The sequence below is a fragment of the Pelodiscus sinensis genome, chromosome 20 (assembly GCF_049634645.1).
Source record: "Pelodiscus sinensis isolate JC-2024 chromosome 20, ASM4963464v1, whole genome shotgun sequence".
NCBI lineage: Eukaryota > Metazoa > Chordata > Testudines > Trionychidae > Pelodiscus > Pelodiscus sinensis.
The window spans coordinates 14514728-14535199 of NC_134730.1; the positions used below are offsets into that span (position 1 = coordinate 14514728).

The 20472-nt window shown below is 47.2% G+C and overlaps 1 protein-coding gene across 6 annotated transcripts in view; it reads left to right on the plus strand.

Annotated features, from left to right (window-relative positions):
* Window positions 1-20472, plus strand: part of CACNA1G (calcium voltage-gated channel subunit alpha1 G) — a 332806-nt gene that overhangs the window by 177202 nt on the left and 135132 nt on the right. For all 6 annotated transcript variants that reach the window (XM_075903781.1, XM_075903780.1, XM_075903782.1 and 3 more), the window contains exons 6-9: window positions 5542-5833; window positions 6762-6854; window positions 10029-10836; window positions 16914-17278. In XM_075903781.1, the coding sequence (XP_075759896.1) occupies window positions 5542-5833; window positions 6762-6854; window positions 10029-10836; window positions 16914-17278 (1558 nt within the window). The remainder of the gene's footprint in view (window positions 1-5541; window positions 5834-6761; window positions 6855-10028; window positions 10837-16913; window positions 17279-20472) is intronic.

The window sequence follows — 20472 nt, forward strand, 5'->3', positions numbered from 1 at the left end:
GGGTCTGGCAGGGAAGAGACAGCATGAGGGTGGGGTAAGGAGCAATGCGGGAACAGTCTTGAGGAGAAGGGGAACACCTGGGGTGCGGGGGGGAAGTGTCACATTGTGTGCTGCTCCTGGGGGCTTGCAAGCAAGGGCACCCAGCAGTGGGTATTGCATCACAGTCAGAGGAAGGGGGGTGCCATGACTGGGGGCAGGCCCTGCTGTCCAGGAAATGGGACGGGGGGAAGCTGGAAGCATGGCCAATGCTGCTGGACCAGGGGACATGGGCATTGCCTGAGAAGCCCATGCCACTGAACAGGAAATGGCATGATGAGGGGGTGCTGGACAGCCCTGACTCCACCCAGCCACTGGCTTCTGGCTGCCAGCCCTGCTCACGCTGCGCCCCCTGGGATGCCCATGTTGGACACTGAAGTCCTTGCTCGCGGTCATATCCGCATCCGCCTACTATCCACAGAAATGGTCTGTGGCTATCTGTGGATTTTCAGGGCTCTAGGAATGGTCCAGAGGCAGGTGCTTCCTCAGCTCAGTGAGGAATGAACCCAGCAATACCCAATATTCAGTCTAATAAACTGTCAGCCTTTAAATGGGTATCTGCAATGCGTCTTTGTTAAAGTAGTCCTTGTGTCTGGGGGGAATTTCAGCCTCTGATCCTGATACAGAACAAGGAACGGTGTTTTCCCAGATCACAGAAACATGACGTAAATCAATGGGAGACTTTCCTACCTGGAGCTCGGGGATTGAGGAATCCACCTGGCTGAGGAAACACCAGCTGAGACTGGCTTCCTGTCCGGAGGCTAGTGCCAGAGGGACAGATGCTGGGGGAGGGACCTTACCTAGGAAATTAGTATCTGGGGAAGACCAGCTACTGTAGGCTTATTAGCAAGTCAAGAGGTAAGTAGCTGACTGTAATAACAGAGGCCTGGTCTATGCTAATAAATTAGGTTGACATAGTTACAATTATGTATTCTCCATAGCTATGCTGATCTAACTCCTGTTGTAGATGTGGCTAGGTCAATGGAATCCACACAGGGAGGTAGATTTCCCACAGTGATGGGGAAAACCCTTCAATTGAGGGAAGCATCTGGGCCAATGGTTCTCAAATTTGTTTTCACAGACCACTTGAAAATTTCTAAGGGTCTCAGTGGCCCACGTAATGATTTTTCCAAATACTGTTCGTACCATCAGTAACTATTGTAAAGTGCTTTGGATAAAAGTGCTCTATATAAAACATCTTAAGAATAATTAAAGGTGTTTTGTTCTACAAATAAAAGCCCATACCTCATATTTTACTATCAGGATGGGTCTCTCCCCTGTCACAGTGGTGGAGGCTGCGAAGAGGGCTGTCTCTCCATGGCAGCTGCAACTCTGGAGCTGGGGAAAGTTGACTCTGGCCGCTGCAGCCCTGCATGTCCCCAATTCCCTGCATCCCCTCTTCTCACTTCACTGCCTCCCCGCCTATCTCCTATTTCCCCCACTACCCCCTTCCATCTATTCCCCCAAAGGCCACCATCTCATCTTACATGTGAGGTCCAAGGTCTGGGCACCTAATTAGTGGACCCATACCTACGAGACACTAATTAGGTAGGCAGCTCTTCATTCTCTCGTGTTTGTCTGCCCAGAGGTGCACCTTAGAGGGAATTATCCGTGGCCCACTTGAATGGAGCTCATGGACCATTGATGGTCCACAGACCACAGTTTGGGTATGTCTACACTACCACCCTAGTTCGAACTAGGGTGGTTAATGTAGGCATTCGAAGTTGCAAATGAAGCCTGGGATTTAAATATCCCGCGGCACGGAGTAGGTAGTTCAAATTAGGCTTTCTAATTTGAACTACCGTTACACCTCGTTCCACGAGGAGTAACGGTAGTTCGAATTAGCCTAATTTGAACTACCTACTCCGTGCCGCGTGTAGCCGCGGGCACGGAGTCCGCACCAACGGGGATTTAAAAATGGCGGCACCCAGCAAGATGCAAATGAAGCCCGGGATATTTAAATCCCGAGCTTCATTTTCAACTTCAAATGCCTACATTAGCCACCCTAGTTCGAACTAGGGTGGTAGTGTAGACATACCCTTTGAGAATCTGTTCAAGACTGGATATTTAGATATTGTTTAATTTAATAATCGTGTAACCGCACCAAATCTTAGAGGTTACATGATTATTCGATGGTCCCTGGTGGTGGGACTGGCAGCCAGTGAGCTGCCAGCCCCACCCCTGGGAAGCCCCCTGCCACCTCATGCTGCTGCCGCTATATCCGAGGAAGCAGTGCAGGGTGGCAAGTGGGAGCCAGTCTGCAAGGGAGCTGGTTTAAAAACTGGCTCCCGCCTGCCACCTTGTGCTGCTTCCTCTGATACAGCAGCATCTGTCCACGGAGGACCCCAGCTCACCACAGACAGGGACTATTCTGGCATCCCACTTGACCCTCACCCATAGAGAGGCAGCAGCATGGGGGAGGGGGAACAGGTGGCTCCACAGGAGCTGATATGTGCAGTGAGCCAGCTTGAAAGCCGGCTTCCTATGAGTACCAGCTCTCACCTGCCCCCCTCATGCTCCGTGCTGCTGCCTCTCTATCAGAGGCAGAAGCGCAGGAGATGGGGGAAGGCAGGCAGCTCCATGGGATCCAGTGCTCATGTGGAGCTGGTTTTTAGGGGTTCCCTATGGGCACATTCCTGTCCCACCCTTGCTGCCTCTGATACAAGGCAGCAAGGGGGGAGGGAGTGCATGCAGTCATTTGTATTGATCAGTAAATCCAGGCTTATCAGTTAATCATTTAAACGACCATACACCCACATCCCTCATCTAGACGATCATGCTACAGCAGCATAGCTGTAGCTGGAGTGCCCATAATGTAGCCAAGCCCTGATTGTCTGTCTGTAGGATTGTTAGTTGGTATAAGCACACACACCCAGTGGGGCAGACAGCCACCGCAGGCCCTAGGGCAAGGAGAGTGATTCAACCAATCAGCGCACGCTCTCTTTAAGCAAGGTGCTGGGTGCTAATGTATCAAATGACCCCCAATGTGCAAGACATTAGCCTCTTTCGGCATAACCATGTAGTCAGTGCCTGCATAATCCAAAGAACAGAAGGTCTATTCGGTTCTAACTCTCCAGACAATAAGACCATGCTCCATTTAAAAATCAGCTTCCATAAATAATCCCTAGTTGCCAACAAACCCCCTAACTCTCACCCAGGCACGCCCTGCTGCTAGAAAAAAGGAGGTTGTGACAAGAGTGCCATTTCCAGCACACACAGCACTGCCTGTCATTGTTGTACAGTGCTTAGATAGCACCCTGGTTGACAGGTGCATTAGAAAAACCTGGGAGAAAGAGTTTGATCAGATTTCCCAGATTCAGCATATACATTCTGCGTGACTTTTTCTCCATGTGTCCGGACAACCTGAGCCCCGTTCCGCAGCTGTGACTATTTATTGCATTGGTAGCAGTGGCACCTAAAGATCTCAGCCAGACCGCCGGAGTGAGCATGCCCTGCATGATGCTGTGGGCTGTGCAAACCCACAGGAAGAGGCAGTCCCTCCCCAAGGAGCTAATTCATACGCATCGATTTTTAAGGCCGGAGAGGATTGTTCTGATCAAATTTGTTTGCTGGCTTCCAAATTCTAGATTATTCTTGGCCAGACCCCTTGCCTGGAGTATTAATCCTTCCAGTACCTTATTCTAAATATCCCCTAGTACAGTGATTCTCAGTCTTTTCCAGACTGGGACCCTCCAATTCCACTCTCCCCTAGTCTGGATCTAGCAAGGGGCAAAATGGTTGTGATTCCCTGGTATCTATTCACTACACTCCACATGTCACAACTCCCAGGCAGCGAACCAGGACCTCAGTGTTATTCCTCTTAAAGAACCAGTGTCCGAAACATCAAAACAGAACTACAGTAAATATAACTCTACTCCCGATACTAGAAGGGTGAGGCCTGCATGCAAAACAGTGTAGGGAGCCCAGGAATCATGCCAAGAGGTGATAGGACAATCTCACTCCTCTTTCTTTCACCTCTGTAGTTTCATTCTCTGGGAGGGGAGCTGGCCTTTCATTAACATGAAAAGACCCTTTAGGCAAATGGGTAGTAGAGCAAATGAATTGATGGCGGTTGGGTAAATCCAATGCAGCTACTGGTTTGGGGGCTGTTTAATTGAGCCAGAATTCCAGGGGTTTAACTAAGCTTTGAATGGTATTAAAGGCAATTCTTCAGGAATTAAGTGGGCTGAACTAGTCTTAAAAATAGCTTTGCAAGCTTCCGTGACAATCCAGGTGGTATTAAGGAAATAGCCGCTTATTGGGCAAGAATAAGCTAGTTTCCAGCTGGCCATGGGGCTGTTTTGTCCCCTCTGGAGCATGGGATTCGGACTTGTTGTTCCAGCACCCCCTTGTAGGGAATCGTTCCGCTTGTCTGATATTGAACTATCACCTTGAGCAGAGAGCAAGAGAGCTAGCAGTGGTGTAGGGACCGTTGGGTGGCACTTGCCTTGTGAAGGTGTCTGTCCAAACAATGCATTCTCCTGCTGCACAAATGCTCACAGCACCTCTGGGAGAGCAGATGATAGATTGGCCTTAACTGATTGACTTCCCATCTCACTTCATAAAGGATGTAAAATGTGAGGGACAGATGCTGCTCCCTCTTCCATCAGTGTAAACCAAGAGTACATCTGGGTGAAGTCACTCCCAGACCTACCAATGGGGGGGCGGGGAAAGAAGGCAGTTGGCTCAGGGCATCGTGATTATAAAAGGTCCAGGGCTCTGGCTGCTGAGAGCTCAGGGGCGGAGGGGGGGGGAGGGAATGGGGACAGTATGGCATGTTTGCTGCTCCAGCCCCACCCCTTCTTCCCAAGGCACCGCCTCTTTCAGGAGCATGGAGCTGCCCCCCTCTCCCCACCCAGGGTCCCAGCATGGCTGTCAGTTCCCCTGGTAGCTCACAGTGAAGCTTGGCCCACTACATCCCAGCTACCTTTAGCAGAAGAGTAAGAATCACGATCCATTAAATCCATTCCATGTGCCGCCACTGACCATTTGAGTGACCTTGGGCAAGTCCCTTCACCTCTCTTTCCCCCAAGCCATGTCTCCACTAGAGACACTACAGAGGCCCAGTTACATCAGTGCAATTGTGCCAGAGTGGTAGCATACAGTAGACACTTCCTCCATTGATGGAAGCGATTTTGCTAATCCTCTCCTCCAGGCTGTGGTAGTTAGGTTGAGGGAAGACTTCTTCCATTGATCTAGCTGCATCTACACCAGTAGTTAGGTCGGCTTAACTACAGTGCTCAGGAATGTGCATTTTTCATTCTCCTGAGCAGCATAGCTAAGTCAATCTAGTTTTTAAGGGGTAGACCAAGCCTTAGTTTCCCAACACGGGCTTAATAATATGAAATCACATAGAGGCTTTCTGCAAGGTGAATTAAATCATTTTTGTAAAATGCTTTGAGATTCTGGATAAAAGTTGTCAGATATCTGCAGTGCTGTTGTTGTTATCTTGACAGATTGCCTTTAGTCACTGTGCAAAACCCAACGTTCTCTGGTCTCTTTAAGGCCCTACACAGTGGAGTTGGAAGGATACTATCAGACAGAGAATGAGGATGAAAATCCCTTCATTTGCTCCCAGCCTCGGGAGAACGGAATGCGGTACTGCCGAAGTATCCCCACCCGGAGGGAAGAAGGCCTGGAGTGCACCTTGGACTTTTACGCCTATAATGACACCACTAACACCTCCTGTGTCAATTGGAACCAGTATTACACCAACTGTTCGGCTGGGGAGCACAACCCCTTCAAAGGAGCAATTAACTTTGACAACATTGGATATGCCTGGATAGCAATATTTCAGGTGAGCACGGTGGGTGGGCTTCCATTCTCACTCCTGCTAAAAGTGACAACTCAGAGATCAGGTCAAATCTGCCTTTATCAGTGCTAGGTTTACAAATATCTGCATGACCAGACCTGCTCTCCTATGGCTATTCCATGCACAGAAAGCTCTTGAGCAGTAAATCAAGAGCCCCAGAGACTGTCAGTAAGGCAATTTGATGTCCAGCCTGAGGAAGCCTTCCTTGCTTGGAGTGAAATCCTCTCCTGTGCAGAAATATTTGCACCACTAAAATTCATTTAAGGAATTAACTGGGATTTAAGAAATATAGAAGCTTTTCTGCAGAGGGTGAATTTCACCCAAGAGTTTTCTTCCAGCTCAGTTTGTGCATCACTTTTCTTTGCACTGTCAGCTCTTGCAAGCCTCAAAGCATCATTGCCATAAAGCTTTTTAATATGAGGTATGTTTCCAGTTACCACTTTAGGTGGCATTACATAAGCATGTTAATAAATGATATATTAACCCTTTGTAAGCACGAGTCCATCCCATGGGGTATTCTATCCCAAACCGTACCAGTTTATCTGAAATAGAAAGTTGCCACTATACTCTAATATCTAACCCAAGAGGTGGGGGGAAAAGGCCATTCCTGGCGCAGTGAGAGCGTACTGGGTTACATTGGCTTATGTCCTTCCCCCCAGCGTGAACCTACTTTAGAGTTACAAAACTGGGCCACCAAATGCAGCACCATTGAGATTAATTGGAAATTTCACTGCTGACTTTACGGGAGCAGGATTTTGCCCTCTGAGCTGTAGTATATGGCCTTGGCACAGTGGAGATTGTCACTGACCGGTGCTAAGGGCATGAAGACTATTTCTCCCATGCTTCATATTAACGGTAGGCCTGTGGAGATGTTGGCAGGTGAGCTGATTGTTCTTTCTCCTACCTCTCTCAGGTCATCACGCTGGAGGGCTGGGTGGACATCATGTACTTCGTCATGGATGCTCATTCCTTCTACAACTTCATCTACTTCATCCTTCTGATCATTGTGAGTGATCTCTCATCCCACCCAGTGGGTAGCATCCCTTTCACTCAGGCTTACAGGGAAGGATGTAGTGGTGTGAATGGGAAGAAGAGTGGGCAGGAGTGGTGTCAGAGATAACCCTTAATCCAGGCCAGGAGAGGTGGAAACCAACTCATTGGAGGACATGCCAATGAGTTTTACACACATTGAAACAGCCCCATTTCTCCTTGTTAAAGGGGTGAAATAGGTTGTGAGGGGTGAGTGAATTTCTGCTGTAGTTGTACATCTAGCTGCATTTTGCTGGAGCTGTGAGCAGAGGTAACTACATGTTCTCCTGTTCTACAGTGGGTACATCCATTCTGTAATAAGTCATCCTTCTCATCCTTCTTCCTGCTTTGCAGTAGACTCCCCTGCTTTGTCTTTTCATTTAAAAAATGTAATTGAAACAGTAAGTGAATTTCCTGCTGCTGAAAGGCATTGGTCTGCTTGAACAATTTGGGTACGTGGAACCGACCAAAGGCTCCACCCACAAGTAAACACCCTCACTCCTACTCTAATGACAAGTATCAGAAGGATTGTCCTGGAGTCTGGTAACTGCAGTGCAGCACATGTGCTTGGTTGGCCAACACAAGTGCCAGCTGGGATAGCTTCTGTGTTGTGGATTCCTGTCTTGTTAAGTATGCACTAAGACCCCCCAAAACCACTGCACATGGGCCACCAAACACCATTGTGCTCATTCATAGTCATTTCCAACCCAGTCCTGGATTTGAACCAGTGACCTAGAGGTAAAGGCTGTTTAGTCTATGACACTAGTTTTCCAACTCCTCTGAGGGTTTCTGTTCCTAATTAGTGATAGTTCCTCCTGCTCTGCAACAGATTCTTGTACTCTGTGCAACCCAAAGATAATGCAGAGTAAGGAGAAACAGCTGAGGGCATTGATAGTCTGTGGATTATGGGGGACTAGGGAGACTGCAAGACTGAGAAGTCATTGGTTGCTCTTTTTAATCGAGGTGGAATTGTGCCCATGATCTACACAACACTGAAGATAATGAAACCCTAGTTTGTAATAAAATATCAAATCCTTGGCTACAGACAGCTGATGCTCTTGAGTAACAATATCCCCATAAATCTGGTTAACAAAGAAGGGGATCTGTGCACAAGCCACCCACACCCTGCCAGAAGAAAAAGCATCCTATCAAAGGGCTCCATGCCTTCATTCTAATGCAGCTAATTGTGATCATTACAAGCAGTATATACTGAGACATAAAACAAATCTAAAAAAAAAAAGCAAAACCAAAGAAGACCTCAGACAGTTTTAAAAAAAGCGAAATCTCTGTGTCAAAATAAACGTTCCGTCCTCTTTGATCTATGAGATCATCTGTACAGACTGGGGGTGGGAGGCCCCACGGGGGGATTCTGAGAGGCTGTCGCCTACGTGCCCCTTGCAGTGCGGACAGCATGGGGCAGGGGGGCCTCCACCGTGTGAATGTGTCAGTGAGATGTCTACTCTTTGCTGAAATACAAACCCTGATCTGTTGTGTGTCAGAGTCAGATGTGTCCAGCCACCAGTGCCCTGGCACAGTTACACTCACCCATATCCGTGGCCATCTCACCCCACTTTTTGTGTCCCTCCGCTGCCTGCCGCCTCCTCCAAATCACTGAGCACAAGCAGCTTCCACCCTCACCTTTAAGTGCCTCCTCTGTATGGCCCTGCCTTACCTTGCCAATGTCATTTCTTTTTGCATAGCCAGCCCACCATTTGGGCTACGTCTACACTGCAGGGTTTTTGTGCAAGAAGTCTTTTGCGGAAGAGATCTTGTGCAAAAGCGCGTCCACACCTCAAAGTTCATCGCTTTTGCAATGCACTTTTGCGCAAGAGAGCGTCCTCACTACATGGGTGCTCTTGCGCGAGAAAGAGCGCACCTGTGCTTTTTCGGATAGGTTCTTTTTGCACAAGAAACCCCTTAGGAGCGTCCACAGACGCCTTTTTGTGCAAGAGCTGTAGCACAAAAAGGAGTTATGCCTCGTAGAAGGAGGTTTACCTACACTGCAAAAAGACTTCTGTTCTGTCAATTAACTGTAGATTTTCTTCCTCAAAAACACGCTTGAGGTGTGGACCTGTTGCGGGTTTTTGCGCAAAAACCTTCTAGTGTAGACGTAGCCTTGCTCTGCCTATGACTACAGCCTGCATCACCTGCTTTCCCCACTTAGCACAATCTCCCTGTCTCCTGTCCCCTCTCTTATGCTGAGGGAAGAACTCTCCCGACGGATTTCACAAAGCCAACTCTTCATCTTCTTCCAGATGCTTAAACCCCATTTCTGCTCTGATGCCTGCAAGCCACCATGCTCTGTGTTTGGCTCAACTGGTGACCATGTGTGATTCCTGAGATTGCTTTTGCATCTAATTCTCTCTCTCTCTCTCTCTCTCTCTCTCACACACACACGCACACGCACACGCACATGCACACACACACACACACGTATGTTTATTCACCTGTCAGCAGTATCTTATCTTAGACTTTGAGGTCCCCGGGGCAGAGACTAGCTGTATTATTGTGTTATTGTTCGGTTTAGTGGCCAAACCAAAACAAGTGTGACGGAGGATAACATTCTTCTGAATTGACCTAGAACAAAACAAATTTGGGGGGGGGGGTCAAGTAAAACCCATTTGGTTCCAGTCAAAATGAAATATTTTATGTTCAAAGGGTTAAAACTTTTTTTCCCCAAAATAAAATTGAAGCAAACTTGAAATGCAAAGTCCGTTTGAATCGAAAAATCAAAATATTTTATTTCAACTATTTTTTTCCGATTAAAACCATTCAGCAAATTCAACATAGCTTTGCAAAATGTTTTGTTAGACCCACATGTGAGAGAGGTTTTTTTTGGTGGGGGGAAAAATACCTTTTTTTTTTCCTGACACATGCTAGCCAAGTCTAGTGATAGAATCTTTTTGGAGTCCTTTGTTTCCATTATTAGAGCCCTGCAAATCTGCAGATATCCACTTTATAGCCACAGGTATCTGCATCCGTGGATGTCAATGTGGATATCCACAGCTCATTTTTTAGGATAAAAACGTTGTATCCACGCAGAGCTCTATCCATTATGGTAGCAGGTATCAACAGTCATCAACACACGCTATCTCACATGTACCCCACCATCCTCTCTCTTGGACTCATGGCACCTTCTGTTCTCCTTTAGGTGGGCTCCTTCTTCATGATCAACCTCTGCTTAGTGGTCATTGCTACCCAGTTCTCTGAGACTAAGCAGCGAGAGAGCCAGCTGATGAAGGAGCAGCGGGTCCGCTATCTATCCAATGCCAGCACGCTGGCCAGCTTTTCAGAACCGGGGAGCTGCTATGATGAACTTCTCAAATACTTGGTGTACGTTGCCCGTAAGGCCAGCAAACAGCTGGTCAAGGCCTATAGAGAGGCAGGGTTGAAAATGGGTCTCCTCTCCAGCCCGAGGAAGAAGAGCGGGGCTGAGAGGCAGCCATGCAAACATCAGCAGAGAAAAAGGTCATCCGTGCACCATCTTATTCATCATCACCACCATCATCACCACCACTACCACCTAGGCAATGGCAGCCTGCGGGCACCACGTGCCAGCCCTGAGATCAGTGATGTGGAAACCAGCTCGCTCCACAATGGCACCAACAGGCTCATGCTCCCTCCCCCAGCTAATCCCCATGCTGCCCCCAACGCAGCTCCCAGCAACACAGAGTCCGTGCACAGCATCTACCATGCCGACTGCCACTTTGAACCCATCCGCTGCAGGTCATCCCTCCCTCAGCCTGGCTTGAGTTTGCCAAGCCCAGAAGGGCTCCCCACGAAAGTGGTTGGCAGCAAGGTCTATCCCACTGTACACCCGAGCACCTCCCAGGAGATATTGAAAGAGAAAAACTTAGCAGATTCCACCGTGAATGCTGGGGTCAGCACGCTAACCAATCTTAATATCCCTCCTGGGCCATACAGCACCATGCACAAGCTCCTGGAGACGCAGAGTACTGGTGAGTGGGTTAGCCTTTGGTTGCATTCCAGAAGTAAGACATAAGTCCTGATTTGTTTTCTTTCTGCTGAATCTTTCCAGGATTCTTTTCAGTCCACAGGATAGATCTAGGAGCTAGCTTTCCAGGTAAGGCTGAGTCAACCCCACAAAATGAATCCTGAGTTCAGAATCCCAGCGAGCATCTTTGCTTCCCTGTTTTGCGCCTGCACAGGTCCACAGGCAATGGCTGCTCAGGAAATCTGTGTTTTTCAAAAGTCTGTCTCACCCAGCTCTTCTCCCCAGTCCCATAGGTCACCTCACTTCACAGCATTTGCTAATCAAATGAGTTGGGCCCACGCCACAAGGTGCAGATGTGGATCTCAACTGGCCCAAAGTGTGGGGTGTTCTGGCCCTTCTCTAGGCAAAATACTGTGGTCAGTGCTAGCTGTCCTGCCCAATGTTTGGATCATTGTCTCTCTAGATGCAATTATGGCTCCCCATTACTGTAGTATCTGAGTGCCTCACAGATAGGAATGATGTTATCCTCGTAATGTGCCCTTGAGTATCATTATTCCCATTTTACAGAGAGGGAACCGAGGGTCAGAGAGCTTCAGGGCCTGATTTGTCAATGTTCAGATCATCTACATCTCCAATGCATGGCAGAGGCTCGGTACTTTTGAAAATTGGTCCCTAAGTGACTTGCTCACAATCTTGCAGGAAGTCTGTGCAGAGCCAGAAACTGAATGGAGGCCTTCAAAAAGATCTCACCAAACTAAACTAAGTGATTGGACAACAAAATAGCAAACGAAATTGAATGTTGATAAATGTAAAGTAATGCACATTAGAAAAAATTATCCATACTATACATACAATATAATGGGGACTAATTTAGCTACAACTACTCAAGAGAGAGATCTTGGAGTCATTGTGGATAGTTCTCTGAAAACATCTACTCAGCGTGCAGTAGCAGTCAAAAAAGCAAACAGAATGTTAGGAATCATTCAAAAAAGGATAGAGAATAAGACAGAGAATATCTTATTGCCTCTATATAAAACCATGGTATGCCCACATCTTGAATACTGTGCACAGATGTGGTTGCCACCGTTCAAAAAAGATATATTGGCATTGGAAAAGGTTCAGAAAGGGGCAACAAAAATGATTGGGGGTTTGGAATGGGTCCCATATAAGGACAGATTAAAAAGACTTGGACTTTTCATCTTAGAAAAGATTAGACTGAGAGGGGATATGATAGAGGTGTATACAATCATGTCTAATATGGAGAAAGTAAATAAGGAAAAGTTATTTACTTATTCTCACAATATAAGAACTAGGGGGTCACCAAATGAAATTAATAGATAGCAGGTTTCAAACAAACAAAAGGACGTTTTTCTTTACTCAGCACACAGTCAACCTGTGGAACTCCTTGCCAGAGGATGTGGGTTTTAGGACTTTAACAGGGTTTTAAAAAGAGCTAGATAGATTCATGGAGGTTAGGTCCATCAATGGCTATTAGCCAGGATGGGTAGGAATGGTGTTCCTAGCCTCTGTTTCTCTGGAAATGGATTACAGGAGAGGGATCACGTGATGATTACCTGTTTTGTTCCCTCCCTCTGGGGAATCTGGTATTAGCCGCGGTCAGCAGACAGGATACTGGGCTAGCTGGACCTTTGGTCTGACCCAGTATGGCAGTTCTTGTGTTCTTATGTTCTCCTAACTCCTAGTCTAAGGCCTTCACTGTGTGACATTCCTTCCCCCTTTACATTCTGGGATTTGGGAATGTAGCCAAATGTTGTTCAAACTCTCTCAGCCTCTGGGCCTGGAAGTCCTTTTAGGCAAAGCTTTCAGGGATGCCCCCTTTGTGCTCCAGTTAAAAAAAAAAAAAAAAAAAAAAAAAAAAAAAAAAAACCATGCCCAATGGCCTTTTGCACTGTTTTAACCTTTCCAATTGGACTGGAATGTTGTGTGTGAAGTGGACACAATTTTCCAGTTATTCTAGAACCTCACACGCGATTTGAGTTGGGCTCTGAAGATGGACAAAGGTTTTTGGGATGGGAACAGGAGAGCTGTGTTTTTATATCACCTCACCTGGATGAGGATCCTGTGGGCTTGCAGACATGCGTTCCCCTCACAGGCAGCTGTGACAGGAGCATATCCTGCCTGTACTATCAAGTGAAGGAACCATCTGTCAGCTGGGAGCAGCCATTGTGAGGAACGATTTGAGAATCATATGTTTAGGGGGAAGCTGGTAATTCTGAAGTATCAGCAAACAGCAGGAGTATGGCTGCTGCACTGTCTCTAATTACAACGCCTAACACTCCAGGTTCCGGGGGAGTTGATTACTTTCTCTTAGTCCTAATAGCCAAAGGTATAATGAGGCGGAAAGGATCCCTTAGCTGGTGAAAATGTCTTGCTCTGGGCTGCAGAAAACCATTTAGGAAAGGTAGTTGAAGTATAATGTTATTGCATGATCCTCTGGAACCTACTTGAGCAGCTTGGGACATGCAGTGTAAGGGCTGAGGGAATCTCATGGTTTGTCTCCATTTATGGGGAGATCAAAACTGCCATGGTCAATCTCCCGGGGCTCGTCTACACTGGCCCCTTTTCCGGAAGGGGCATGTAAATTTCACCAGTCGTCGTAGGGAAATCCGCGGGGGATATTTAAATATCCCCCGCGGCATTTAAATAAAAATGTCCGCCGCTCTTTTCCGGCTTTTAAAAAAGCCGGAAAAGAGCGTCTACACTGGCCCCGATCCTCCGGAGAAAGTGCCCTTTTCCGGAGGGTCTTATTCCTACTTCAAAGTAGGAATAAGACCCTCCGGAAAAGGGCACTTTTTCCGGAGGATCGGGGCCAGTGTAGACGCTCTTTTCCGGCTTTTTTAAAAGCCGGAAAAGAGCGGCGGACATTTTTATTTAAATGCCGCGGGGGATATTTAAATATCCCCCGCGGATTTCCCTACGACGACTGGTGAAATTTACATGCCCCTTCCGGAAAAGGGGCCAGTGTAGACGTAGCCCCGGGGTTTGATTTAGTGGGTCTAGTAAGGACTTGCTAAATTGACAGCACCTCAGTCAACTCTGGTACTCCACCAGGTTGTAAGGAGTAAGGGAAGTTGACAGTAGAGTTTCTCCCATCTACCTTCCACAGAGGTGACGCTGTGGAAATTCAACTTAAGTTACGTTGACTCCAGCTATGCTATACGTATAGCTGGAGTTGCGTATCTTAGGTCGACTTTCTCCCTCAGGGTATGTCTAGACCATATTGTGTTGTTTTTTTTAAAAAACTGCCCTTTTTTTCGAAAAAACTTCACCTGCATCCACACTGCAATAACATTCTTTCGAAATTAAATTGAAAGAACACAGGTTTTTTTTTTTTTGACATTGGTAAACCTCAAATTATGAGGAAGAATGCCTTTTTCAAAAGAGCTTTTTCGAAAAAAGGTGTGTGTGGACGCAGAACAGGGACATTTTTCGAAAGAAGAGGCAATCGAAAAAAGCACAGGTGCCCTGGTGGCCATTCTGTGAATAGCAATCAGGATTTTCTGCACAAGGAGTAACAGTTAATTCAAGTATCAGAGGGGTAGTCGTGTTAGTCTGAATCTGCAAAAGCAGCAAGGAGTCCTGTGGCACCTTATAGACTAACCGAAGTGTTAGAGCATAAGCTTTCGTGGGCAAACTACATGCATCTGACGAAGTGGGTCTTTGCCCAAGAAAGCTTATGCTCCAACACTTCGGTTAGTCTATAAGGTGCCACAGGACTCCTCGCTGCTTTTGCAGTTAATTCAAGGGAAGGGTTTTGGCTTGGACTATCGTATCTACACACAGCAAGTTAAACCGGGCGACTGGCATTTTAAAATGGAGACCGGCCGCGAATATACTAATCAAGCGTTGGATATTTAAATCCTGCACTTCATTAGCAACTTCGGTATGCTTCATTTGCCTCCCTAGTCCAAACTAGGGGGCAAGTGTAGACATACCCTAAGTCTGTGTCTACACTGGCCACTTATTCCGGAAAAGCAATGACGTTCTAATGTAAAATCGTCATTGTTTTTCCGGAAAAACTATGCTGCTCCCGTTCGGGCAAAAGTCCTTTTCCGGAAAAACTGTTCCAGAAAAGGGCCAGTGTAGACAGCACAGTAGCCTTTTCCGCAAAAAAAAGCCCCGATCGCGAAAATGACGATCGGGGCTTTTTTGCGGAAAAGCGCGTCTACATTGGCCACAGCCGCTTTTCTGGAAAAAGTGCTTTTCTGGAAAAGCATCCTGCCAATGTAGACGCACTTTTTCCGGAAATACTTATAACGGAAAACTGTTCCGTTTTAAGCATTTCCGGAAAAGGGTGCCAGTGTAGACGTAGCCTAAGAGAATAATTTCTGGTGTTGGGAGATGCAGAAAACAGGTATCAGGCATTGTTTGTTTGTTTGATATAATGTCTGCTATGCACTTAATAAACACTTAAAAAGGCCAGTTCCTGATGTGTGGATCCTGCCCCCACAACCCAAGGATAAGAAAGGAAAGTGGGCAAATAACAGATTTCACTGGCAATTCTGAAAAATCAATATGAAATTTCACTGTGAGTCAAGTCAAATCCTAAATAGGTCTACAGTTTTGGTGAATCAAAAAGTTTTTTAAAAGTTTTTTATTTTGTGTCAAATGAAATGTCTCTTTCTACCCATGATGAAATGGTTCACTTCAATAACACACCCAGCTTGGGCTTTAAAAAAAAAAAAGTGAAAAAAATTCTAAATGAAAAGTCCAAACATTTCAACTTGTTTAGAATTTTTGTTGTTTGTTTTTTGACATCAATAACTGGGCAAATCTGACACGAGTTCAAGAGATGTGCCATCGATGCAGATTTTGCAGGGTTTGACTGACAGACATGGTCCAGCTCTGATTGTGAGTGCACCTGCGAATAAATAATATTGTTAGTGAGCAAGCTGAGCAGTGCTGGGATTTTGAAGAGGGTTGGGAGGGAACTGAGCGGCCCCAGAAGTCTGTAAGGGTATGTCTACACTAGCTCATTAATTTGAGCTAGGTAGGCATATCAGGCAACCGGAGTTGCAAATGAAGCCCGGGATTTAAATAGCCCAGGCTTTATTTGCATGTTCCCGTCCGGCCGCCATTTTTAAATCCCTCTTAGTTTGAACTGCCCGTGGCTACACGCGGCAATTTTAAGTCCTTAGTTCGGATTAACTGTTATTCCTCGTGGATTGAAGTGTAACAGTTAATCCGAACTAAAAACTTAGTTCGGATTAACTTTAAACTGCCATGTGTAGCCACGGGCAGTTCGTTCAAACTAAGGGGGATTTAAAAATGGCGGCCGGATGGGAACATGCAAATAAAGCCCGGGACATTTAAATCCCGGGCTTCACTTGCAACTCCAGTTGCCTGATTTGCCTACCTAGCTTGAATTAATGAGCTAGTGTAGACATACCCTAAGAGACGCTCTTAGATTTTTATGGATGTGTACTTGTCCTCACCATGCAAAGGACCCCTTGTCACACCCAGGCAAAACCCCCACAAATACAGCCCCTACGAACACCCTGGCCTCAGAACACCTCCCAGTGGTGTTTCTCCTTTTCCTCCTGCTTCAAAGCCTATGGCAGGATTCTCATGTATTTAACTGAGAACACTGCCCCTCCCTCTGGAGATCCTTTGCAGCTCCCCACTGCTTCCTTCCCAAGAGACTCTGGCAGCCACTCCCAGGGAATTCCCACTGCTCCTGCTTGCACTCCCCAGGCCTCCTGTCTGGCCAGTCTCCGCAGTCTCTGGGAGCACGCAGTGAGAACTCTTTCTGCCCCTTTTTGGATACTGAACTCTCAGACCTTACCTTCTCACACAGCTGAGCCCCCAGCGAAGCTGACTAGCCCCAGCTGCATGCTGGTCTCATCCCTTTTAAAGGGCCAGTGCCTAAAGAGGAGCAAAAATGTAACTTCTCTCTGGCCTTCACGCAGACTGAGGAATCAAGCAGTTTCCTTTCAGCAAGACAGCGTGTGTCACATGATAATAAAATGAGCGAGGAGTTGCCATCATATGACCTCTCAGCTCCCCTGACTTAGCACGCAGGGAACAGATCTCTCTTACCGTGGCTTATTTGTGTTCCAGGTGCCTGTCAAAACTCTTGCAAGATTTCCAGTCAGTGTGGGAAACTGGACAGTGGCTCCTGCAACCCAGACAGCTGCCCCTACTGCATCAAGACTCTGGCTCATGATGTGGAGCTCACGGACAACGAGACAGCAGACTCGGACAGCGAGGGGGTATATGAATTCACCCAGGATGCCCACTACAGCGACCAGAGGGACCCTCAACGGGGGAAAACCAGGGGCAGGAAAACCAACCAGATCCTGGCTTTCTGGAAAGTGGTGTGCGAGACGTTCCGGAAGATCGTGGACAGCAAGTACTTTGGTCGTGGGATCATGATTGCCATTCTGATCAACACCCTGAGCATGGGGATTGAGTACCACGAGCAGGTGAGCGGAGCCCGTTCTGGGAGGTGCAGAGGCTAGCTAGACACTCCCTGGAGGAGTGGGCCCAGCATGGACACCTCATTAGCACAGCCTCTGCCTGCTCTCCTAGCCTTGCAGAGGGGGGTGTTTTACCATGAGCAACTTGATTAGCCTTGACCATGCTTAGTTTCTTGCCAGCCCGGGCTGTTTTTACCAGTTACTGGTCAGTGGTGCTATAACAGGCTTCTGAGGGGAGTGCTTCATTTCTGTAGGAATCCTGGTTTGGTGAGGGGGTAAGGGAGCCTTTTGCCTCAGTGTTATTAGTTTGAATTCAGCCCAGGCTGGTGGGCATAAAAGTTGACCCCAGGTGTTGGCTGTTTGGGGGCCCACATGAAATGAATCTGATGGGAATTAGGCCTGTCCCAATGAGCCGGTGTCCTCATAAAAGAAGCTCCCCAAACTGGCACACAACGATGGTTGTCTCAGTAGAGGCTGTGTGCTTCATGGGCCATGGAGGCTGAAGTCCTTCCTATGCTTAGCGGTGGCATCTCCCAGATTGAGAAATCTCAGTCTGCAGCTATTTCTGCTGTTACTTCCCCGAGCCTGTGGAGAGAACTCTGGGGTCTGTTGATCTGGGTGCTTGTCATGCGACGCACGGTACGCGCAAGTGCACACATTGTGCTAGTGGAATGCTTCTTCCTAAACCTCTGCACTGATCAGCCCTGGGAGTGCTCCATGCTCATGGTGACTCTCTCCTGTGCAGGTAACTTCCACACATTCTTCAAAGCCCGTGAGTCGGGGCAGCTCCTCATAGAGAGAACCTCCCTAGAATGCTCAGAGCCATTGATGGAAAGGGCACGAGGCTCGGGGCCAGACTCGCATTTAACCGCCAATGTAAAGGGGCCATACAGAAAGTGAGCAACAGGCCTTTGGACTTCGGGATTTTAGTTCCCTTGCAGCTTCCCTTTTTACATCATGACTTCGGTTCTTGCTCAGACCTGTGCTGATGGAGGGTCCTGACTACAGTATCCCACTGCAGTTTGGTGGCCTCAACCCATGTTCCCGGTGGATACATCACAAAAAAACCCCAAGGGATGAGCCCAAGCCATAAAATTCCAGTGCAGATGTTCCCAACAGTCTGGAGTGCATAAATCTGGAGGCTGGGATCAGGCCTGTCCCAACTAGTACCCCTTACTGGCAGTTTCATCAAAGAGGCCAAAGGCTGAGCTAACTGCAGGTGCTCCCAGTGGCAGGGAAGTACACTGATATTTGCATTGCTTGTGCTTCATACAATACACAGACAATCTGTGGAACTCCTTGCCAGAGGATGTTGTAAAGGCCAGGTCTTTAACAGGGTTCAAAAAAGAGCTAGGTAAATCCATGGAGGATAAGTCCATCAATGGGCCGAAATTGTGTCCCTAGCCTCTGTGAGTCAGAAGCTGAGAATGGGCAACAGGGAATGGATCACTGTTCTGTTCATTCACTCTGAAGCACCTGGCATTGGCTACCATCAGAAGACAGGACACTGGGCTACATAGATCTTTGGTCTGACCCCATATGGCCCTTCTTATGTTCTTATGTTCCTGTCTATGGCTCAAGAAGAGAGCCTCAGTTTTAGGCTAGCATACTTTGGGGTTCATGCAGTAAGGGTCAGCACCACTGCAGGTATGAAAGACATTTGATTCTCACTCCCTTAGATTCCTGCCTCCTCAGTGGGTACTGTGGCAACTGTCCTAGGGATCCAAAGTAGATTAACGTTGACGTCTCTAAAGCACTGTGTCATCTACCCTAATCCCTGCAGGCAAGAGGCTTTCTGTCCATGATACACACATCTCACAGACCTTTCCCCTATAACTAGCCTTTCAGAGGAGAAGATGTTACCATGTTCCTTGAGTACCTTGAGGTCCTGGCTTTCAAAGGAGCCTCCACTCAGTCTCTGTTTTTTTACCACAAGTGATATAGTTGTCTGGTTTGGTATTTGCATGGTATGATACATAGCCCCTGATTGCACCTCTGCTGGAAATTGAGGCCTGGTTGTGTTACCCTTGGGCATGTGCACACAAGCCTGATAGTTGAGTTATTTCAGTTTTGTCGGGTTATTGCAGCCTTGTGCCCACAGGCCTGATTGTTGAATTACTGCGGGTTTGTTGGGTTATTACAGACGTGCACACCGGCCTGATTGTTGAGTTATTGAGGGTTTGTTGGGTTATTGCGGACATGTGCACACAGGCCTGATGGCTGAGTTACTGCGGGTTTGTTGGGTTATTGTGGACATGTGCACACGGGCCTGATTGTTGGGCTATTGTGTTGGCTTTTGGTAGAAGAGTTTAGCTTGGGAAAACCCTGGTTACTGCCGGTCTCTCATTAGACAAGTTCCCAAGGAATGTACAGTAGCCAGCAACCCTCCGTTGACAGAGGACTGGGAGACACGTTCTGATAGCGAGTTCTTTTCCATTTACTTCTCTCATTAGTGATGCACAGGAAGTTTCCAGAACATCAGAACTGGGTAGAACAATTCCTGCCCTATGGCTAGTGTTTTCTGAGAACTCCCCTGCACTCTGAGCTTTTATTGTTTACTTTTCTCTTTTTCTGACACATTTCTTATTGGCATAGTCATTTGCAGTTGGATGCAAAGGCATTTCTTCCACTGTTTATAGCTTCCTGTGTCAGCATGGCAGTTGCAAACTGAGCAAACATAATTCCAGACCCCAGTGTCTTCCCGTGGTATTAACGCATCAGTGACTAAACATTAGGAAAACTCAGATCCACTCAGTGTGCTAAATGTGTCCCTTCAAACCAGCACATTCTTCCTGAAGTCTTAATACAATATGGCTGGCTAACCTTTGTTTTCAGTATGTATTAAATGGAGATACACTCAGCAGTCCTACAGGTAGGATTAGTCAGAAGCTGTTTCACCTTCCATTGGTGACCTTACCTGGGATATGTCTGTGCCACTGGGAGAGTGTATCTGCTAGCACTGGAGACTTATCATAGAATCATAGAATAATAGGACTGGAAGGGACCTCAAGAGGTCATCGAGTCCAGCCCCCCGCCCTCAAGGCAGGACCAAGCTCCATCTACACCATCCCTGACAGATGTCTATCTAACCTGTTCTTAAATATCTCCAGAGAGGGAGATTCCACCACCTCCCTTGGCAATTTATTCCAATATTTGACCACTCTGACAGTTAGGAATTTTTTCCTAATGTCCAATCTAAA